Here is an 18,328-nt window from a genome sequence, read left to right as displayed (position 1 = left end):
CCCAAACCCTCTCTTCCCTTCTTCGATTGACGAGCGTCTAACGGCAGGCCTACTCGGCATATTCGATGCCAAATATCCGACCCTGTCCCTTTGAAAGGGAAATCCCATGGTCATTTTGACTGACCAGTAGTAAAAGCGTACTAATGACACAGCAACCCCTAATTTCAAAAGTACCGATTCGTTTCGGTGAACATGCGAGCATTTGCTCAGCAACTTGCACGGAACTCCCGTGACACAAAACCTGAGCCACAGGCGTTTGGAGCTGTTTCTGTTCTCGTGCCTAGGAGACCATGGACTATGGACTATGGCTTAGTCGATCTAGCTTATCGGCGTTGGCAGAGCTTCAGGAGCTTCAGGAGCCATATAGTATAACATGGCGAAATGGTGGTTTAGATGGCTTTCCAGCCGGTGCAGGATGTACTTAGCCTAGAAATACAATCTTCATTCAGAGACTACGGGTCTCGATCTATAGCCTATATTGTCTTCTTGTGGTCTTTTCTCGCCAGTGAATAAAGTAAGAATACCAAGTCTTGATTTCGGGCAAAATTGACAAGATAGAGACAGTTTTCCATCCGTGAATGTTCTACAGTAAGCGAAGCTTTTGCCATAACATACTACGGTAATTACGTCAGAGGTGAGGCGAGGGGATGCGATAAAAGGAGAGCATTTCTTGGCAGCCTGATACCGTACCTAGGTACTGACTTGGATTTATCAAGCTGCTGCTCTGCTCATTCCTCAACAAAACGAACCTTCTGACGACCTTTACGAACAACCCCTCGATACTTTGATCCTTCGACACTTTGACAGTGCTCTCTGTACGCCTCATGCATAAGCTCTGCATCCGAATCCTTTTACTGTGCTATCCAACTACATAGTTACTCGTTATCCCTAATTCGCTCCTAAAGTGGCGGGACCTCCATATTTACAACGTTCGAGAGCTGGACATCCGCACCACCGGCAAAGCCTATTCCGATATTTATTCCCTCATCCTCGACAGAGTGCGCGCGACAGGCTCGCAAAGTTCCGCCTCGACACATATCCATATTACAGGCTGCGAGCGCAGTCCCGAATTTACAGCTACATAGTTAAGCATCAGAAGAGACGACAGGAGAAGAGAGAAAAGGGACCTACGATTTGGGACATTGTTCGAAAGAGGGGTCGAATCATTGCCAACGACCATAGCAAGGACCATGAAACAGCAGGAAGAAAGAAGGTGACCATGTCTGGTTCTATGCCTGGCTTCGGTGGTGCAGGCGACACTCCGTCTGGGGAGGGCCGAGAACGTGGAGCAAGGAGGAAAAAGCTAGCTGGTTATTTGAAAGCAGCAAACGAAGTCAGACAATCGTACCAGCAGTCCTACACCGAGAAATGGGCCGGAAATAATAACTATGGGGACGAAGATACAGAAGGGATACCGGGAGCCTTCCCAGATGTAGCGATAGTATCACATGGAGACGAGCAACTCATTTTATTTCCTTCATACGCACGAAGACATGTCAAAGAAGCTCCAAATCCTGATTCGAGGACCGCAAGTGACGTTGAGGATGGATCTGGGAATGCCGAATACTGGGCTAGAGAATGGCAGAAATTCGAGGATGACCGGGCTATTGTGGATGTGGATGTGCGTGGCTGGATCTACTCACCACATCGAGGTCCTATGACAAGGAAGAATAGGCTACTTATTGGACTTGCCAGGCAGCTGAGTGGGATACCAGCCCCCAAAGAACCAATCAGAGATGACAGTCCAGACTCGGTCCAATCCCTGCGTGCAAGACACCAAGAACATGAAGCTCGACGAGAGCAGGAGAAGATTGCCGCCGAGGCAGAAGAGATTTTGAGGAAGGGAGAGGGTGAAAAGAACGTTGCTGCTCGTGGCGGCTATAGCGAGAGGCCACAGAACGACTCAGACACGGAAAGTTTATATGGCGAGTCCATAAGATCTAGAAGTCTCACTCCCTCCCAATCACGAGACGACCCTCCTGGACCAGGCCATCTCGGAAAACGATCATCTTGGAATCAACCTTCTGATATGACCCAAGCTGAATTGCTGACCGCAAATTCTCATTTGATGGCACGCCTAGCGCCATTCTTGACGAACCCTCTGGTCTCTATTCCAATTACTGTGTTTTTCTACGATGAAAATACCTCTGTGTCTAGAACTGTCACGACTAATGAGGCTGGCCATTTTATAATGAGAGCCCCACTAGAGTTTGTTCCGACTCACATTAGAGTCTTAGCCTCTGAACATCTGTCAGCAACCGAGGAGGTCAAGATTACAGAGCCTAAGGGTGTCAGCTTGATCAGTGATGTAGACGACACAATAAAGCACTCTTCCATTGGAAGTGGGGCCCGAGAAATCTTCAGGAATACCTTCATTCGAGATTTGGGAGATCTCACTATTGATGGAGTAAAGGAGTGGTACAATACTATGTACGATATGGGTGTGGGATTCCATTACGTGTCTAACTCTCCCTGGCAGTTGTTCCCTGTATTGGTGAGTTATTTTAGAAAGGCGCAGTTACCTCCAGGATCATATCACCTGAAGCAGTACAGTGGTATGCTTCAAGGCATATTTGAGCCTGTCGCAGAGAGAAAGAAGGGAACTCTTGAGAAAATCATGAGAGATTTTCCAGAAAGGAAGTTTATACTTGTCGGAGACAGCGGTGAAGCAGACTTAGAAGTATATACGGATGTAGTGCTCGCCAACCCTGGAAAGATTATCGCAATATTCATTCGGGATGTCACCACTCCTGAGAACCAGGGTTTCTTTGATTCGGCCATGGGCCCTCTCAGCGGCGATCGTCCGAGAGGCAGAGCGCCACCGTCTAGTGCTGGTTCTGGAGACAGCAAGACGACGAGGAAATCTACTCCAAATGATATACCAGATCGTCGACCAGCACTACCTCCTAGAGTGGTTTCCGAAGCTACGCTTCAGACCAGTAATGGTCCAAGAATGGGAAAGCTGATTGACTTTGACGACGAGCCCGCTCAAATGGAGGTTCACGAATCGCATCGCCATGTCATGCCACGATCTGCCTCGACGTTCGAAGCCTTTGAATCTCCAAGAAGGAAATCAGTCCCAGAACCTACCACCAAAGCTCCCCCTCCACGACCCTCCAAGCCAATTGCATTACGAGGCGTAAGCACAACAGGAGACCTATCCAAGTACCCAATTGAGTCCAAGAGAACTCCTCCGCCTCCAAAACCACGGCGCAGCAATCCTGTCTCTGAGAGTCCCCACCCCCTTTCACAATCACAGAGCACGACAAACCTCAACGACGGATATGTCTCCAGCGCGCGCAACAAGGTATCAGCAGCCTACAACGCTCTCCCGGAAGTTCGCTCCTATATACCCGGCTACCAAAGCCCGCAAACCACCACGTCATCCTCAGGAAAAGCACCACCTCCTCCACCGCGCCGCAACGCAACCAGCACCGTAGCCAACACCGTAGGCAGCATCACCAACAATATTTCCTGGAACAACGCCGAGTCAGAAGACGAGCCATCTTCTTATCAGTCTAACCCCTACGCACCCCCGAACAAAAAACTAGATCTCTGGAAGCGCCGCTGGAAACGCGCAAAGGATATTCTTGATTCTAAAGGCGTGGCGTTGAGGAGCTGGAGGGGTGGTAGTGATGTTTGTTTGGAGGCGGTGCGGATGGTTGAGAAGAATTTGAGGGAGATGGGCGTTGAGGGTTATGGGGGTGCTAAGGGCAAGGGGAAGACAGGGGAGGGGGGTGGGGAGGCTAAGGTTAAGGATTTGAAGAGGTAGTCTTGGGATATATAAAAGTACAGAATATCAAGTATAAATTCAAGAGTCTAGATTCTCCACTCGAGGTGTTTGCTTTGTCGCTGGTTGATTCTATTATACTCGTCTTGTGGTTATGGAATTTAAAGGTCTGGAATGTTGTTAATTAATTCCCTTGCGACTTAAGTTGTGCGTACAGTACATACCCCTATACCCCTAAGCTCCAAGACAGGGGGAGGAACGACACTGAAAAGGGAGATTACAAGCGAGTGAGTCTTCGAACCGTCAACAATAATAACGTCCAACGAAAGCCGAGGATACCGAGTAGTAGGAAACGAGGTGCCAAGAACTCGTTATACTGTACGAACAGCACAGGACCAGCCTGGGGATGGAAGTCTATCATTGAGAGATGCGGACTTCTGCTGCCGTCCCGTCTGATAGACAAGTCACAACACAGCAACCATGCATGGACATGGACATGGGCATGTCACTTCTACAAGGCATTTCACAAGGCACCGCACCCCCCACCCTTCCCCCCCCGCTCAAATTGAAATAAGCTTTCCAGCCAGATTAATCCCTGCTGCCATGCATACCGTGCCATACTCGTGAATTACCATGTGCACTTTAGCCTCGACAAGCCGGACATGAAAGATGCCCAGCTTTGAATCACACATCACTTATCCCTCTTTTCCGTCCACAGAATGTGCAAAGTTCAGCCTCATGCAGTTTACCAATCACCCCGTTTTTGGACGCCCTGGCGGGTCGCGGCTCTCCTTTTGATTTGCGCAGGGGCTTTCAGCTGCTCTTTAGCGTGGCACTTGGATTTCCTCTTTGGTCCATGTGGCGTCTGTGGGATATTTCGAGACCCAGCCTCTTCAAGCAACCCATCGGATTGGATTGCTATAGGTTCGCTTGGGGCTTTTTTGATCCTTCGATGCGGCTGGTGATAATAAGTTACTTCTTTTCGCAGGCGTAGGCGACACCTTTAGGTCGCGTCTTGGCATTGAAGCCCAGTGAGCTGAACGGCTCATGTAACGGCAGAGACATGTGAGCGGGCTGCCTGTAGTTAGGTGCATTGCTGGTGCCGTTCATATATGCGGATTTCCTCGTGGGAGCTTGAATTCAAGCCTTGCTTCTCTCCTCCTATTTTCATTGATTGTCTAATCTTTGTGATTGTGAAATGGCGGCTTTTTTCTTGCGTTCATCTGTCTTGGTTACAGCTGTTGGTACTGTTGCGGGGTTCGCCATTGGGGAGTTTCCTACTCAGACTGTAGGAGGTTTTGGGGCACCGTTCTTACCTGAAGTGACTGCTGCTCCTCAGAGGGATTTGGTGAAAGCTAGGTTGGAGAAGAAGGCCCTCACAAATACCTGTACGGAATGTAAGTGGTTGATTTCTCACAATACTAGCCTACTACTTAGAAACCACCACCGCAAGCTGGACAATAAAACAGAAGCTCTGGAGGTTGTAAGAGTTGAATTGCGGTTATCCTCGGTTACCATCCTGAGATATACCCGACACCTCTTGATCTACCAGATATCAATACTAACTCGGAGCTCTTGACATGTAGGGACAATACCTGGAGGGTTCGGACAGCCTATATGTTCCAATTCCGAAACTTGCTTATTCACAAGTGCTGGAGAATTCTTCTATGAAGGCTGCGGTCAAACTTCTGTAACTTATGACTGTGAGTTACCTAGAGCGCTTCAACTCTTTACCATACTAATACGCTGGCAGGGATCACTAGGTGTTGGGAGTAAGATGACACCTGGACTAAATGCTTCAAAACCCTGGATGATTTGGGATGGAACAATGCTAACTATGGGAACTTGCAGCTACCCTGTTATAGGAACACCACCTGCGAGCGAGATATATTGTGATTCAAGCGAGCCAGAATGCGGATACTTCGCCTTCGTATTCGCGCCAGGCGCGACTTTCTCGAACTTCGGATGCAGTACGGCTGCATACGCGCTGACAGTTCAGTTGCTTGACACAACGTCGAGTTCAGTGATTTTGGCCGGAGGAGGGACCACGCAAGTGACGATCGACCCATCAACGGTCTACATTACACCCAATCCAACTGTTACCGTGACGCCAACTGGACAAGCTTACTCTGGCTCAACAGCCCGCCCTAGTGTCGGCTCCCATAAGAAGAAGAAGAGCAATGTGGGCGCAATAGCAGGAGGTGTAGTCGGCGGAGTAGTATTCCTCGCCGCCCTGGCCGTCCTCGCATTCTTCATCTTGCGCAAAAACAAGAAAGACAAAGCCGCTCAACAGAACGTCCAAACGCAGCAGCAGCAAGCGGACGCAGCCACGGCCGCGGCGTGGGGTAATCAACCACCTGAGATGGGGGGAAAACCTATTCAGCAGCCAGTCTACGCTCCTCTTCCAGCCGGGTATGTGATTCCTCAAAACGAGAAGCCAATGCATACTGCTACGACGCAAGCAGCGTATATACCGCACCCGCCTCCTCCGAGCAACTACGGCAGTGAACTTAGCACCGAGCAGGTACATGCACCCGCAGGACAACAATCACCACCGCCGTTATACGCACAGCCCTCTTCTCCTCCCACGCGTCCAGCGAGCAATTTCACAGAGCTAGATCCGGCGTCGAGCCCTGGAGCAGCAGGAGCACCCGTCAGTCCCATAGGGACAACCACGGCATCGAGTGAGCTGGGCGGGGTCAGCAGGATCAGCAGTCCGGCGCCCCAACATGCTGAGCTGGGAGGAGGGGAAAATACAAATAGAACGAGTCACCAGGTCCCGCCTAATGTGCAGGAGATCGGCGCTAGTTCGGGAGGTATCAATCGCGTGCAGCCTGGGCAGCAGAGACAGAGCGCCATGGATATGAGTGGGGCGCCTATGAGCGAGGAGTATCACCATGAGCTGCCGTAGGGATACGTAGTGGAAGGGGGGACTGATGTGAGAATGAAGGGAGGTTCTTGATATGTGATGTGTGCGAGGTGGAATGGAACATTGTAATGTTGGAATGGAGTGTGAGATGAAATGAGATGAGATGAGAGGGAAACCTGTGAATAGATAGTGGTGGTAGGCGGAGTTTCAATATGATAGGATAATGTCTTGAAAGAAAAAATGAAGATCGTTCAATCACTTGATATCCGTCTGAGATTCGGAGATATAATAAGTAATAAAGCAAGCGTTGTGATGCTGTAGCAGCAGAGAGAGAAAAGGCCTACACATATGTTGCAAGAAATCAAAATTTTCAAGAAAACAATCAGAGCGGCTCGAAACAGTCTATAATATGAGTTTGCGCTTGCATTGTTCAACTAAGAAATCTAGAATGTGCTGGAATTTCATTGGAGCTAAAGTAAAACACAATATACAATACATTGGCACTCGCCGATATTCTTTTGCTGGCCTATATTTGTGAGGCTGAATGAAGGTAGTTCGGATGTAGCATAATGTTCTCTCTAGATTCCCTCACCTACCTTAGGTAGCCTGTCCTATTGTATATCATATATCTATTCATCTATTCATCATACATACACCCAGGATATCTACCTCAACGCCAAGAACCCCGCAACCCTAACCCATATGACTGTAGCTGCTCGCCGGACTCGCACTGTCGGACGAGCCATAGTTATTCAACATAAACGCACCCTGAAACAGGCTCTGATCCTCCAGCGTATGCACCCAGTTCACATGCTGCGTCTTCTCCACGCCCAGTCTCCCCACCCTATTCACGCCATGCAAATTGCCCCTCGTCAGTGATGAAGGTGCAGTATCTTTCCACTTCCACTCCCACTTTCCCCCATCGTAAAACACCAAGTCTAGAACCTCGTGCAGCGGTATATGCAGCGAGATCTCATCTGGTCCGCCGTTCTGCAATGCGTTATGCTGCGCTTCTACCTCCCACAGCTCCTGCACTAGATTACTAGCCGCCACGCTATCCCACATGCCTTCTTTGCGCGGACAGCGCCCTAGCAATTGCACGGCTTCTTCTTTGATATGCGGGATGCGGCATTTCCCCGCGACGTAGTACAAGGGGCCGATGAGACCGAGATCTGTGGAAAAGGTGAGGGGCGTTATACCGTTGCGGGCATCTTGCTCGGCGGTCGTGATGAGGGAGCGGGAGAGGTTGAGGATGGTTACGAATTCCTTTGTGAATTTCGTGAATGTGGTGGGGCAATTTAAGGCTTCGCTCATGGAACGACAATCATCTATACAAGGATTGCACGCGGCCATTACGGAGGCTGTCGTGTGGTGGATTTTGAGGAGAGCGGCACCGCGGATTTGCTTACTGCTGAAGGAGTGGGAGTGGGAGTTCATGAAGTTTTCGTAGGCGAGATTCCAATCGCGCAGCTCCGCAGAGTACTTTTCGAACATGGTGAAGGCTTCCGGGGGCTGGCTAATAGCTGGTTTGCTGCCATCGGTACTGGAGCGTGTTAGTATAGAGATATGACTTCCGGTGTGGGGGCGGGGAGTTCCTACAGGTAAAACATCCGGAAGAGACCCTCTGCGCTTTCCATTAGACATGAGCGGGCCTCTTCCAATGTCTCAAATGTCTCGGGGACCCCTCCATTTCTGTGACAGACGTCCGTGAGCTCCATTGCGAAATTGTACCTATCCTCCGGATTTCTGGTATCGACATATAGAATTGACTGCACACTGAGCCTGAGAAATAGCGGGGAGATAATGTTTTCTATGATATGTTTAACGTCCGTGGTTCGAGTCATATCCCTCAAAATTCTAAGTCCGCTCTGCAAATGGACCATCGCTGATTCGAAATATCCACGCAGGGAGTCGAAGCAGACGAAAAGAATGCATGACATCAAGGCCGTAAGAGGCTTTTGTTTTCCCGTGGCAAGAGACCTCCTCAAGTGCCCAATTGCTTTTGTATATTGATTCGTGGCAAATGCAAACCCCTCAGTCGGCGGCAATCCTGGGCCTTGGTTCAAACGCTTTGCTGCGAATTCCTCGTGGACAGCGCCAATAGCTATAACGCTATGCCTCAGCGCTGGCTCTGCTGCCGAGGTTTGTAGTACAAGATATTCCCAGAAGCCAGTGTTGTAAAATCCACACTGTCCAAATAGTTAGTACAGGCTTTTCTGAATTTCTGGAAGCAGAAAGCCGAGCTCTTCAGCCATTCCAACTGGCATTTCATGGACACGATCTGGCATACCAATTCCGGTGCGGTCTTCTGAATGAAATAGTGGAATCCCCTCTTTTCCTGCGCGCTGCCTGGCACTTTCGTAGATAATCGTTTCGTTAGGATATCTGGGCTGCCCCCATCATTTGAACTACTTGATGCATCCTGAGGAAATCCGTCGCATTTTCTTCCCGTACTCGAGCATCGATTGCAAGCCGGTTTAGCTTCGTCGCATTTCACGCGTCGAATCCTGTAGATTTATTAGCAATTGCTCCATGATTGTCAATACGACTCAATGCAATGGGTAACGGACTTGCATGTGAAGCATCCCGTGCGAGTCTTGGGACCACATGCCCGCCTTTTTCGCTGGATTGGAGCTGTTTGAGCTACCATTGTGTGTAAGGTCACCGTCGCATAGTAAGAAGATCTATGAGAGAAGCGAAGAGAGAAGAGGAGTAAAGAGAATGGATGGATTAGATATACAAGGGCGACGTGAAGTCGCAGTCACCCACTAATTTGAAGCTATGCTATGCCTGAATATAGCGTCTTGGGGCGCAGTCTCACACTGTCGTCCATGTAAGCTTAATTTAGAGGGAAGGCACTGAGGATTAGTGAAGCTGACCAATATGAGTGAGCTTCAGCGTTCATCAGATGAGGATTTACTTGTAGATACAATAGTGCTATCCACGTCCACGTCTCTCACAAGGCTGATGCGCTAAAGACTTCCCCCATCGGTTTGAAACATACGAACGGGCCAATGAATTTGTGTCGTTGGACGCTGACATAAGGTGGGGTTGTCATTCGCCAGGTGCCTGAACTGAGCCACAGTCCAGGCTTGGCTCTGCGTATGGGAGTCAATCGGCTCTCCAACATCCTGCAACGAGGACGCCGAGAATGGAGAATTCATTAAAGAAGGATGTGGACTAATTGGGAAGCAACTCGCAATTTCATCTCCCTGTAAGCCACGTGGAATCGATGATGCATCCTATTCTGGATAGATGCCACCGGAGATAAATAACTCATTACCATTTATGCATAATTCGTGCCGGCCTAGGGACGGACTCCTGTGTGGCACTTATGAACCCCTTCCCTCCCTACATATTTACACCGAAGCAATACAAACAGCAAAGACCCTGTATATGTCATCAACACGACTCCCACCTCCCATATTACAGCCTCAAATCTCCTAGCTTCTTGCACACTCATCGTGTGGCTTCGATCGCGGCGTTGAGCGGGACAACTCTTAGACTTCGACCCCTTTGCAAACCCGTATTTTGGTGTTGCATTGTTGGCGACAATCCATCCTTCCATTTGCGGAACACACTCTTGAGGTCTCTAGGTACCCCTTCGAGAATTACATTTGATACAGGCACGAACGGGCGATCTTCCATTCCTGCAGCCAGAATACCGTACTCCTGTGCGAACATGAGGGCGGTTTGGAATTCCAAATATTGTGACTGGGCGCGAGCTCCTACGAGGATATATATTTCAAAGAAGGCATCCAAAATGTAGATTTTAGAGGTGGAGAGGTCAGCCTGGCAAAATGGGCTCATTTCGACAATCTATGAACGAATTAGTCACAATTGGTGTTTCTCGAATAGGACTTGTAGTCGTGGCAAGTCGGGGGAGTTATTTCAAGCTTACCTGGTCTTTGGCCGATGATTCGGCAGAGAACAACCGGCTACAATATTTGTTGTAATTGGGCTTCATTCTCCAATGATCCGCCGACTTCGAAATGTCCCCATTGAAGATTTTGAGGAAAGAAGCAGGCTCACTTCCATCTTCCACCTCTTCAATGTCGCCCATGAGTCCAAAATCCATTCCTATGAGTCTGGCACAACTGAGCTCATCAATCCCACTGCCTTTTCCCTTCCACAAATATGACTTGCCGGATTGTGTCGAAATCAGGTAGGGGAATCCTGAGCACAGGCTCTGAGCGGAAAAGTCAACTTCGTCGAATGCGATTTGACCAAAATGTTTTCGCCCACATAGAATGTGGGGTGCAAGTGAGTCGTATTTGTTGGAAGTCCCTCTCCGGATGATGATTATGCCACCAAGAGACTGGAAGAACTCAGGAGGCTCTCTGCCCTGGCGAATGGTGACCAGGTTGCCTCCGCAGCTCTTAGCTTCCCTCTGTGCGAATATCTCGGCTTCTTCAGCTACAGAATATGGGACTTCATCTCCAACCCAGTAATAAACTTCCGTGACCCTCTTACCAGCAGCGTTGCCAAATGTGTGAGTACAAAGATAAAAATTCCCCTCAAATAGTGTTCGTTCTTGATGACTGGGAACAAGCTGCTTCTTGCCGTCTGCTGAAAGTTGATAGAGAGCCGATCGTAGCGTCTTGATATTCGTTCCTTGATCAGGTCGCGCGGCTAGGATCGCTGCTGTGTCCGCTGTGAAACTTGGTGCATGGACTTTGCGTTGACCAAAGAAATCAGCAAGCAAGGTCGAAGCTTCTGACGCTTGTGGGACTAAACTATCTTTTATCCTAGGCGACGTTGCAGGTTGTAGACTAGCACTTGGAGACGGCGATGCTATGGACCTCGAAGGAGGTGTCGGCAGTGGCCGGGTCGTAGGTGAAACTTTCGTTTGAATGCCCAAGCCAATTTTCTCCTTCTCAGGACTCGTTGGGCGTAACCCCGCAGCTACCATATTAGCCTTTTCATCAGCATGGGTAGGAAGCTTGATAGGAGATCTAGCCCGAGGAGATGCTTGTTGTGATTTCGACTCGGATGGGCTATCCCACTGAGCCGTGATGTTCTTGACCGATTTTACCGAAAGAGGGCGTGGCCCTTTAGCCGCTGGCTTAGGCTCGTCGCTGCTTATTTGGGAGGAAGGATCATTTTCGTTTGCTTTCGGATCTTCCGGTTCTGGCACTTTCTTATATCGAAGGGCAAGAGGGGAAATATCTGGAATAGGTGCCTCTGATGCTTTCCCCATCCTTTCCGAAGCCTTGAAGGCTGTTGCGGGTGACTTGGGAGGAGCAACGGGCTTCATTTTTGTGGATGGAGAAGAGTCGAGTTTTGGTGCTGGCGCACTGAAGGGTATCTCGACCGGATTGGCTTTCCTGATGGGTGAGAGTGGTTTGGGGGACTCCAACTGCGGTCCTGCATTGTTATTCTGGTTCGGTAATTCCTGTAGGAATTGCGAACGTCTCTTCACATCTAGCTTTCGGGGAGACGAGGGCTGCGAGACTGGTTTTTCGGTGTCTTTGGCAGTAGACGATTGGGTGGCTTCGGGTGTTGATAACTTCGTCAACCCTGTAACATTTGTGGGCTTGCTAGGTGCCTTCGTATTCAGAACGAGTTCCTCTTGACCTCTACTGACACTCTCGGAGGGTGTACTATTAGCGTTGGGTACGCTAGAAGGTGCTTTCCTCCTGGGCCCGCGTGCACGCCCTTTGGTCATATGTGTAAGCTGTGGCCCTGAGTCCGGAACCTCTGGATTCGTTATCGATGTGCTCTGGCTGGCTGTACGTTGAGACAAAGCAGGACTGGATGAACGGGATGTATCGCTTGCCATAGAAGGAGGACCTCGCGCAAGGATCCCAGCAAGAGCTGGATTGAAGCGACTTGCGAGCTTCCCTCCCATAGCTTCCTTATCTTGGAGGCGACCAGGTGCGCTAGTCTCTTTAGAAGGTAGACTTGGTTTTGGAAGTTCTCGCTCAGAGCGCCTTTCTGAGGAGTCCAAGACGTTGGATCCAGTGTCGATAGTAACCGCATCTGCTTTTCCTAGAGTTTTCCTCCTGGCGAGAGCTTCGGGTAAAGCAGTGTCTTGACTTGTGAAACTCATTGGCCGCGCAGCCGCAACGCTTTTCCCCTCAGCTTGAGTCTTCTTAAAATCATCTTTCTTCTTCAAGATGGCCTCCTTGAATTCATCCACGCGCTCTGTCTTTTTGGGGCCCCCAGTAGCGTTCAAAGCAGCCTTTCCACGACTGATGTTGCTTTTCAGTAAATCCGGAGCAACATAATTTTGAGTTTTCGTACGTCGAAGTTGGCCAAAGACATTTTTGAATTCAGGCTCGCCTTTTCCATCATTATCTGCCGGAGGTTGGCGAGATTTAAGATTTGCCCGGAAATCCTTTTTCGGGGGCGTGTCTGGCTTTATTTTACCACTAGCCGGAGATGGATCTTTAGTTGTAGCATTTGAGCCACTTAAATCACCGGAATCGCTTCGCTTGAAAGGATATTTGGCATCTTGTGAGGAAACACTTTCCGCGCGGCTTTTCGAGGCGGCCCCAGAAGAAAACCCTGCCGGAAGTCCCCCAATGCTCTGTGGTTTTGCAGGCCCTCCTGGAGGAGGGGATCTCATGAGACCACCAATATTGACCTCGTGCTTGGGAGGTACGTTGGGACTACGCCCAAGATCAATGCTCGCCTTTTGCTTGGCTTTATTAATTTCTGACATCCAAACAGGCTGTTGAGGAGGTGGGACGGCTTTCGGTTTGGGAGATTCAGGTTTGTTTAGAGCACTTTCTAACCAACTAGACTTTGTAGGGCTCCATCTTCGTGGGTCCATTGTCTTTGAAGGACTAACAGGCGGGGACGTGTTTGCACGTGGTATCGATGGATCTTCCGGGTTGGTCGAGAAGCCTTGGGGTGTTTGCGAACGCGAAGCTGGAAGTGTAGGCTTGACAAAACCATCATTAGAGGCAGAAGCTGTCGTGTTACTTCGCATGGAGCTTGCAGTCGGGGGCCGATCTTGGGTTATTGTAGCATTGCTGTGACTTGAGGTAGGTCTCGAACTAGACTGTGGTGAGGGCTCGCGACTCCGACTGCCTGGCCGTGAACTTTCTACCGACGCGTGAACAATGCCCCCAATAGAAGCTTTGCCAGTACCTTGATTGCTAGTGTTGCTTGCCACTGAATTGCCCCTTTTTAGACCTGGGGGTGATTGGACGCTCCACCTTTTGCTCACACTGTCCGAGCGCTTCATCATGGCACTCTGCACAAATCCCCCCATGCCTTTGGTAGGAGATGTTGGACGGTCACGCCTTTCGGGCGAGATCCGACCTTGCGAAGGTGACATTGCGAGGCCTCGGGTTTCGGCTTTGGACTCTGAGCCTGGCGGTTCGAATCTCTGGGCGTTCGTCAACGGGACTGGCGATCCGATTCCTCCAGAAACCCTAGGCGAAGCTTGATATGAGCTCGAGGAGCCATACCCAGCGCTACTCCGCGATAGCGAAGTGGATCGATCTACAGGTTCCTCCACAGACCGTTCAGGCTCCGATGGTCCACGCGACATTCCGGGCATTTGGACTCGGGCAGAGCTTAGCCCGTGATCTGATCGTTCTTCGTCTTCAACCTGGCTTCTTCTGTATGCTGGAGAATTTAGTCCTCTGTCGGCCGTCTGTCGAAACCACGCAGGGTCTTTGGTGGCTAGAGATTGGGCAATCTTGTCCCGCGAGAGAGTAGGCTCAGCGGATGCTGATGTTGGCTCTGGGGTAGCTCTTGGCGAGCGAGCTGCGTTCTCCGTAGCTACCGTTGAAAGGGGTCGACTCCGTGGACGATCTGAGGCTTGAGAATTCGGACGTCGTTGCTGCCATGAGAGGGGTGAATTTCTCGCAGGAGGCATCGTAGTAGAAGGTGGCCTTTTAACAGTTTCGTCTCGTCTGCTATCTGCGTCGGCAGTATCGCGTTCATTATTCATTGGGAAAGAGTTTTCATTTATGGGAGATCTTTCCATGGAGTTGTCAAGTACAGTTTCGCGTCGAGGTTCGGAGGCTTCTGCAGCATCAATGGATTGAGACAGGGCGCCTTGTTCCGCCAAGGATATTTTAGATGTGGTGGGAGTAGTCGTGGGAGAGGATTTGGTTGGAGATATTGATCTGGCGCGTTCTGGGTATTCTGTGGTTAGCCATCTGCCAAATGCAAGTTGTGTCGCGTCTGGCGCTCGATCAAGCCCAAGACCATGAATCACCGCCGCATTGGAAGAGGCTCACCAGCTCGACGCGCCTGTCGTTCTTTTCTGCCTTGCAAAATCTCTTCTTCCAACTTCCGGTTGCGTTCCTCGTCTTCTTGATCGCGCTTGTCTCCTAATTCTTTTATTCGCAGCAGGAAATCGTTGACATCCTCGGAACTCTCTACCGCAGGAGAAGACATGTTGACAATGTATTAAGCTAGGTAGATACTTCTAAGACCTTGCCAGAATGAGCCAGGAACAAAATCATCCGCCCAGCGGGGTACTAGGTAGAAGAGACAAGTATTTTCATAGAGTACTCCGTACCTAACTACGGAAGAAACAAGATCTGCGGGTCGCTTCTGGGGCCCTGCCTGCCCTGCGTCAGACTTGCTTGCACCTTCTCGAAGTTTCACAGGTCCGCGACTATGCAGCCAGCATATAGATGTTTAATTATAGCAATTATTACTCGTACGTGAAAGACAATCAATAACCATATCAACTCCTTGCGTTCCTTTCTTTAGAAATTTTGACTTGTCTTCTTCTTGTTTATGTTTACGCCAATTAAAGTCGTGGATCCCTGTCAAGCTCTAACTTAGACGCCACCCGGGGCTGTCCCTCTTATACCTCCTATAGCATGGCAAAGACCCTCGAATTTGGGACTTCAGTATAGGAACAACCTTGCTTTGGCATCCTGTACAACCCATGCTAGACCTTCTTGGAGATTTGCACCCGTGATGGCACTGCAACGAATGATATGCCACTTGTGAGTTTTGATGTCGTTCAATCGAAGTCCCTGCATACGGTTAGCGTTCCCGACCTTTTCAACGACATTCGAGCTCGATATTACTGACCTCCTGGATTTCTGCTTCATCCATGCATCCATTTACATCCGTTTTATTCGCAAATACAAGCAAGCTTGCACCCGAGAGCCTCTGCAAATCATGTCAGCAAACCTATAGGAATGAAGGGCATGTGTGCCGACCTCTTCTTGCAACAGGCCGTGTAGTTCCTCTTTGCAGTCTTCGATCCGCAGCCGGTCTGTCGCATCCACAACCCAGATCAAGGCATCAGTCTTTTCAAAGTAATTCCTCCAATATGATCGAAGTGTTTTCTGGCCACCAACATCCCCTAAAAAGCATAAGCAAACGCAGGGTGTAGTTAAAACACCCATCAGACTTACAAATGTTAAGCTTATATCTTGAAAACAGTCAGCGAAGTAATGCAGTAAATTGACAGTGGTGATTATACCCCTCATAATCTATAGTCTTAATAATGAACCCCAAAGTTGGGCTCACGCTGTTGACATCTTCGCCCATAATCTTTTTGACTATAGTCGTCTTGCCCGCATTGTCCAGTCCCCTGCAGATATATCAGCAAAAGTTTGAATTCTCTGTCTGGGATGCAGTACAGCATCAAAATGCGCATCTCTTTGTCCTTCAATCTCGCTTTCCGTAATATCGAGAGCATTTTGATTTCTGAGGTTGGTTGTGTTGCGAGGGGAAAGCCGAAAACTTTCTGAATAGCCTTCTTTAATATGTATCACGTGCTCATATGAAAGCTCAGAGGTGTGATGAGTTGCGGACCTCGGACTATCGAGGCAAAAAACTTCTTTGGGACAGTAGCTGGCAGTAGCTGGCACTTGCTCATTCCAAGAGAAGCACGATTCTGGCATAAAATAAACGCCTGAGGATCGTAGTTGCGTGCATTTCCCAGGCACCATTTCCCCGTATTTCGGAAACAGTGCTACTATTTGTCCTTCAATACGTAAGTACTCAAAAGTTTCACTATATTCTGCATCTCTAAGATACTCCGACAATTTCGATTACAGCAACACCGAGGGTCACATTTGGCTTCCACTAGCTCTTGCTTCATTGTATTTGCTAATGTTGAAATGGTGCTAGTTATTAGTAGAAAATACTAACGCGTTTTCCAATCTTGTTAATTTGATCTCAAGCAAGTGTCATTGTATAGACTGCTGTATTCAATGAAGCATGCTTGTGCAGTCTTTCCTTCAAACCCCGTGCCTTATTCGACTCCTTTAATATCTCGAGTGAGCAGAGCTAAACGATTCTCATCACGTTTTATACACAATAGCAGTATGCCTCAACGGATGGAAGACATTTTTGATAAAACAATGAGATTTCATCAAATTCTTGATCCCACTACCATCTATTTCTTGGCATTCTTCAAGGTTCGAGCCATGTCATCAGTCTTCAGTCATCAAGCTCGAAGGCGAATAATTGAGGCTATTCCAATGCCTTGTTTTAGCTTACACTTTCACAATCGTCTTGACAATGTCTCATAATGTATGAATGACTATTGGGATGCGGAGTTTAGCTTTGCTCCTTGAAAACCAATATATCGTACCGTAGCGCTTCCCCTTCGCACATTCAAGCTCGTTCCTTCCTAATCTGATCGCACCCTCAATCGAACCTGCCTTGAAATACAGTTAAAACATGGCACATTCTGAAGTCAAAGCTTTTGCATAGCACGATAAGTCGAGAAAGAAATACCCATCTAACTCGAAAGCCCTGATTTCCTTCACCTTTGGAAACCGGCCTAAGCCTTCGATCCTGACATCGAACGCCGCCCCCGCCTTCTCTTCTGCTCGCTTAAAGACTCCAAGACTCAATCCATACACTGCTTTTTTCTCTTCATCGTCAAGTATTTCCCACTCACGCTCCGTGTCACCCTCCACAGTCACTGCAGTGTCATCAGCTGAATTACCACCATCCCAAGCCGTACACTCTTGGTGGCCGTTGGAAGCAGACAAGACTGGCGGATACGATCAGTTTGCTGGTTTTCACGAGAAAAAGCGTATAACTGCCAAATTATACTACCCCATTACTGACTTAGAGGCTCGCAGGGAAAAGCTCGAGGTGAATGGGAAACTCAGTGAATTAAAAGTCTCAACACCAGGCTCTAAATATACCTTCGAGAGCGGCCAATATCAGACCTTGCCCATAACCTACCTCACCTACTCAGAAGCTCTCCCTCTCTCACGGCGGTTGTTACAAAATTCACCGTTGCCCCCTTTGAAAAATACATCCTTTCACCACCATCTCGACCGAAAGCTTGTCTACAACGGGTGGCACCACAACAGTCATCGAAACATTCCACAATAAACACTTTCCATCGGCATTCTCGATCACAGATTCTCAGGAGCAACCCTTTTTGCAAGCGTCCCCGCTGTGTACAGAGTTCTCCCCCGTCTTAATTCACTTCAATTGCTAGCCTCTGACGAGCGAGCTTCTCCATTTCTCTCTCTTCAATCGATACTTCCTTCTATGAACCACATTTTCTCATGACTAACTCCTCAACAATTGGCTTTTCACCAACAACTTCTACTCCACTACTCATAGCATCTTTACTACGAACTCCGCATTCTATTTCAGCCATGGAGACCCCCGCTGATGGGTTCAATGCCTTTGTGGCATGGAACGACCCAAAATCGAGTGCAGTGCACATGCAAGACTCGAACAAGAAGCTCACTACGATACACTCTCAGCCTGTCAAAGCTGATGATAACCCAGCGAAGGTGAGAGCCATGACAGGTAGCCCAACTACG

At 49.0% G+C, this 18,328-nt stretch overlaps 4 protein-coding genes across 4 annotated transcripts; 1 reads left to right on the top strand and 3 right to left on the bottom strand.

Moving 5' to 3' along the window:
- Positions 1–290: 290 nt before the first annotated feature.
- APP1_1 (Phosphatidate phosphatase) lies at positions 291–3,772 on the top strand (the record flags this gene model as incomplete). The annotated part of the gene is made up of 3 exons (XM_031150394.1): positions 291–417; positions 717–815; positions 906–3,772. 3 exons carry the CDS (start codon positions 291–293, stop codon positions 3,770–3,772), a joined length of 3,093 nt encoding a protein of 1,030 aa, XP_031005100.1.
- A 3,520-nt stretch (positions 3,773–7,292) lies between these two features.
- LHYA1_G005448 (putative transcriptional regulatory protein) lies at positions 7,293–9,249 on the bottom strand (the record flags this gene model as incomplete). The annotated part of the gene is made up of 4 exons (XM_031150393.1): positions 7,293–8,142; positions 8,199–8,788; positions 8,890–9,106; positions 9,170–9,249. The coding sequence occupies 4 exons, from the start codon at positions 9,247–9,249 to the stop codon at positions 7,293–7,295; spliced, it is 1,737 nt and encodes a 578-aa protein (XP_031005110.1).
- Positions 9,250–10,058: 809 nt separating this feature from the next.
- Positions 10,059–14,960, bottom strand: Avil (Advillin; the record flags this gene model as incomplete). Its single annotated transcript, XM_031150392.1, has 3 exons — positions 10,059–10,418; positions 10,501–14,696; positions 14,801–14,960. The coding sequence occupies 3 exons, from the start codon at positions 14,958–14,960 to the stop codon at positions 10,059–10,061; spliced, it is 4,716 nt and encodes a 1,571-aa protein (XP_031005105.1).
- Positions 14,961–15,421: 461 nt separating this feature from the next.
- On the bottom strand, positions 15,422–16,227 carry ARL2 (ADP-ribosylation factor-like protein; the record flags this gene model as incomplete). Its single annotated transcript, XM_031150391.1, has 6 exons — positions 15,422–15,553; positions 15,612–15,692; positions 15,743–15,888; positions 15,941–15,957; positions 16,009–16,119; positions 16,169–16,227. The coding sequence occupies 6 exons, from the start codon at positions 16,225–16,227 to the stop codon at positions 15,422–15,424; spliced, it is 546 nt and encodes a 181-aa protein (XP_031005106.1).
- Between the last annotated feature and the right edge of the window lie 2,101 nt (positions 16,228–18,328).

This window comes from Lachnellula hyalina (assembly GCF_007821495.1).
Source record: "Lachnellula hyalina strain CBS 185.66 chromosome Unknown contig00072, whole genome shotgun sequence".
Taxonomy (NCBI): Eukaryota; Fungi; Ascomycota; class Leotiomycetes; order Helotiales; family Lachnaceae; genus Lachnellula; species Lachnellula hyalina.
This window is presented reverse-complemented; position numbering and strand designations above follow the sequence as displayed.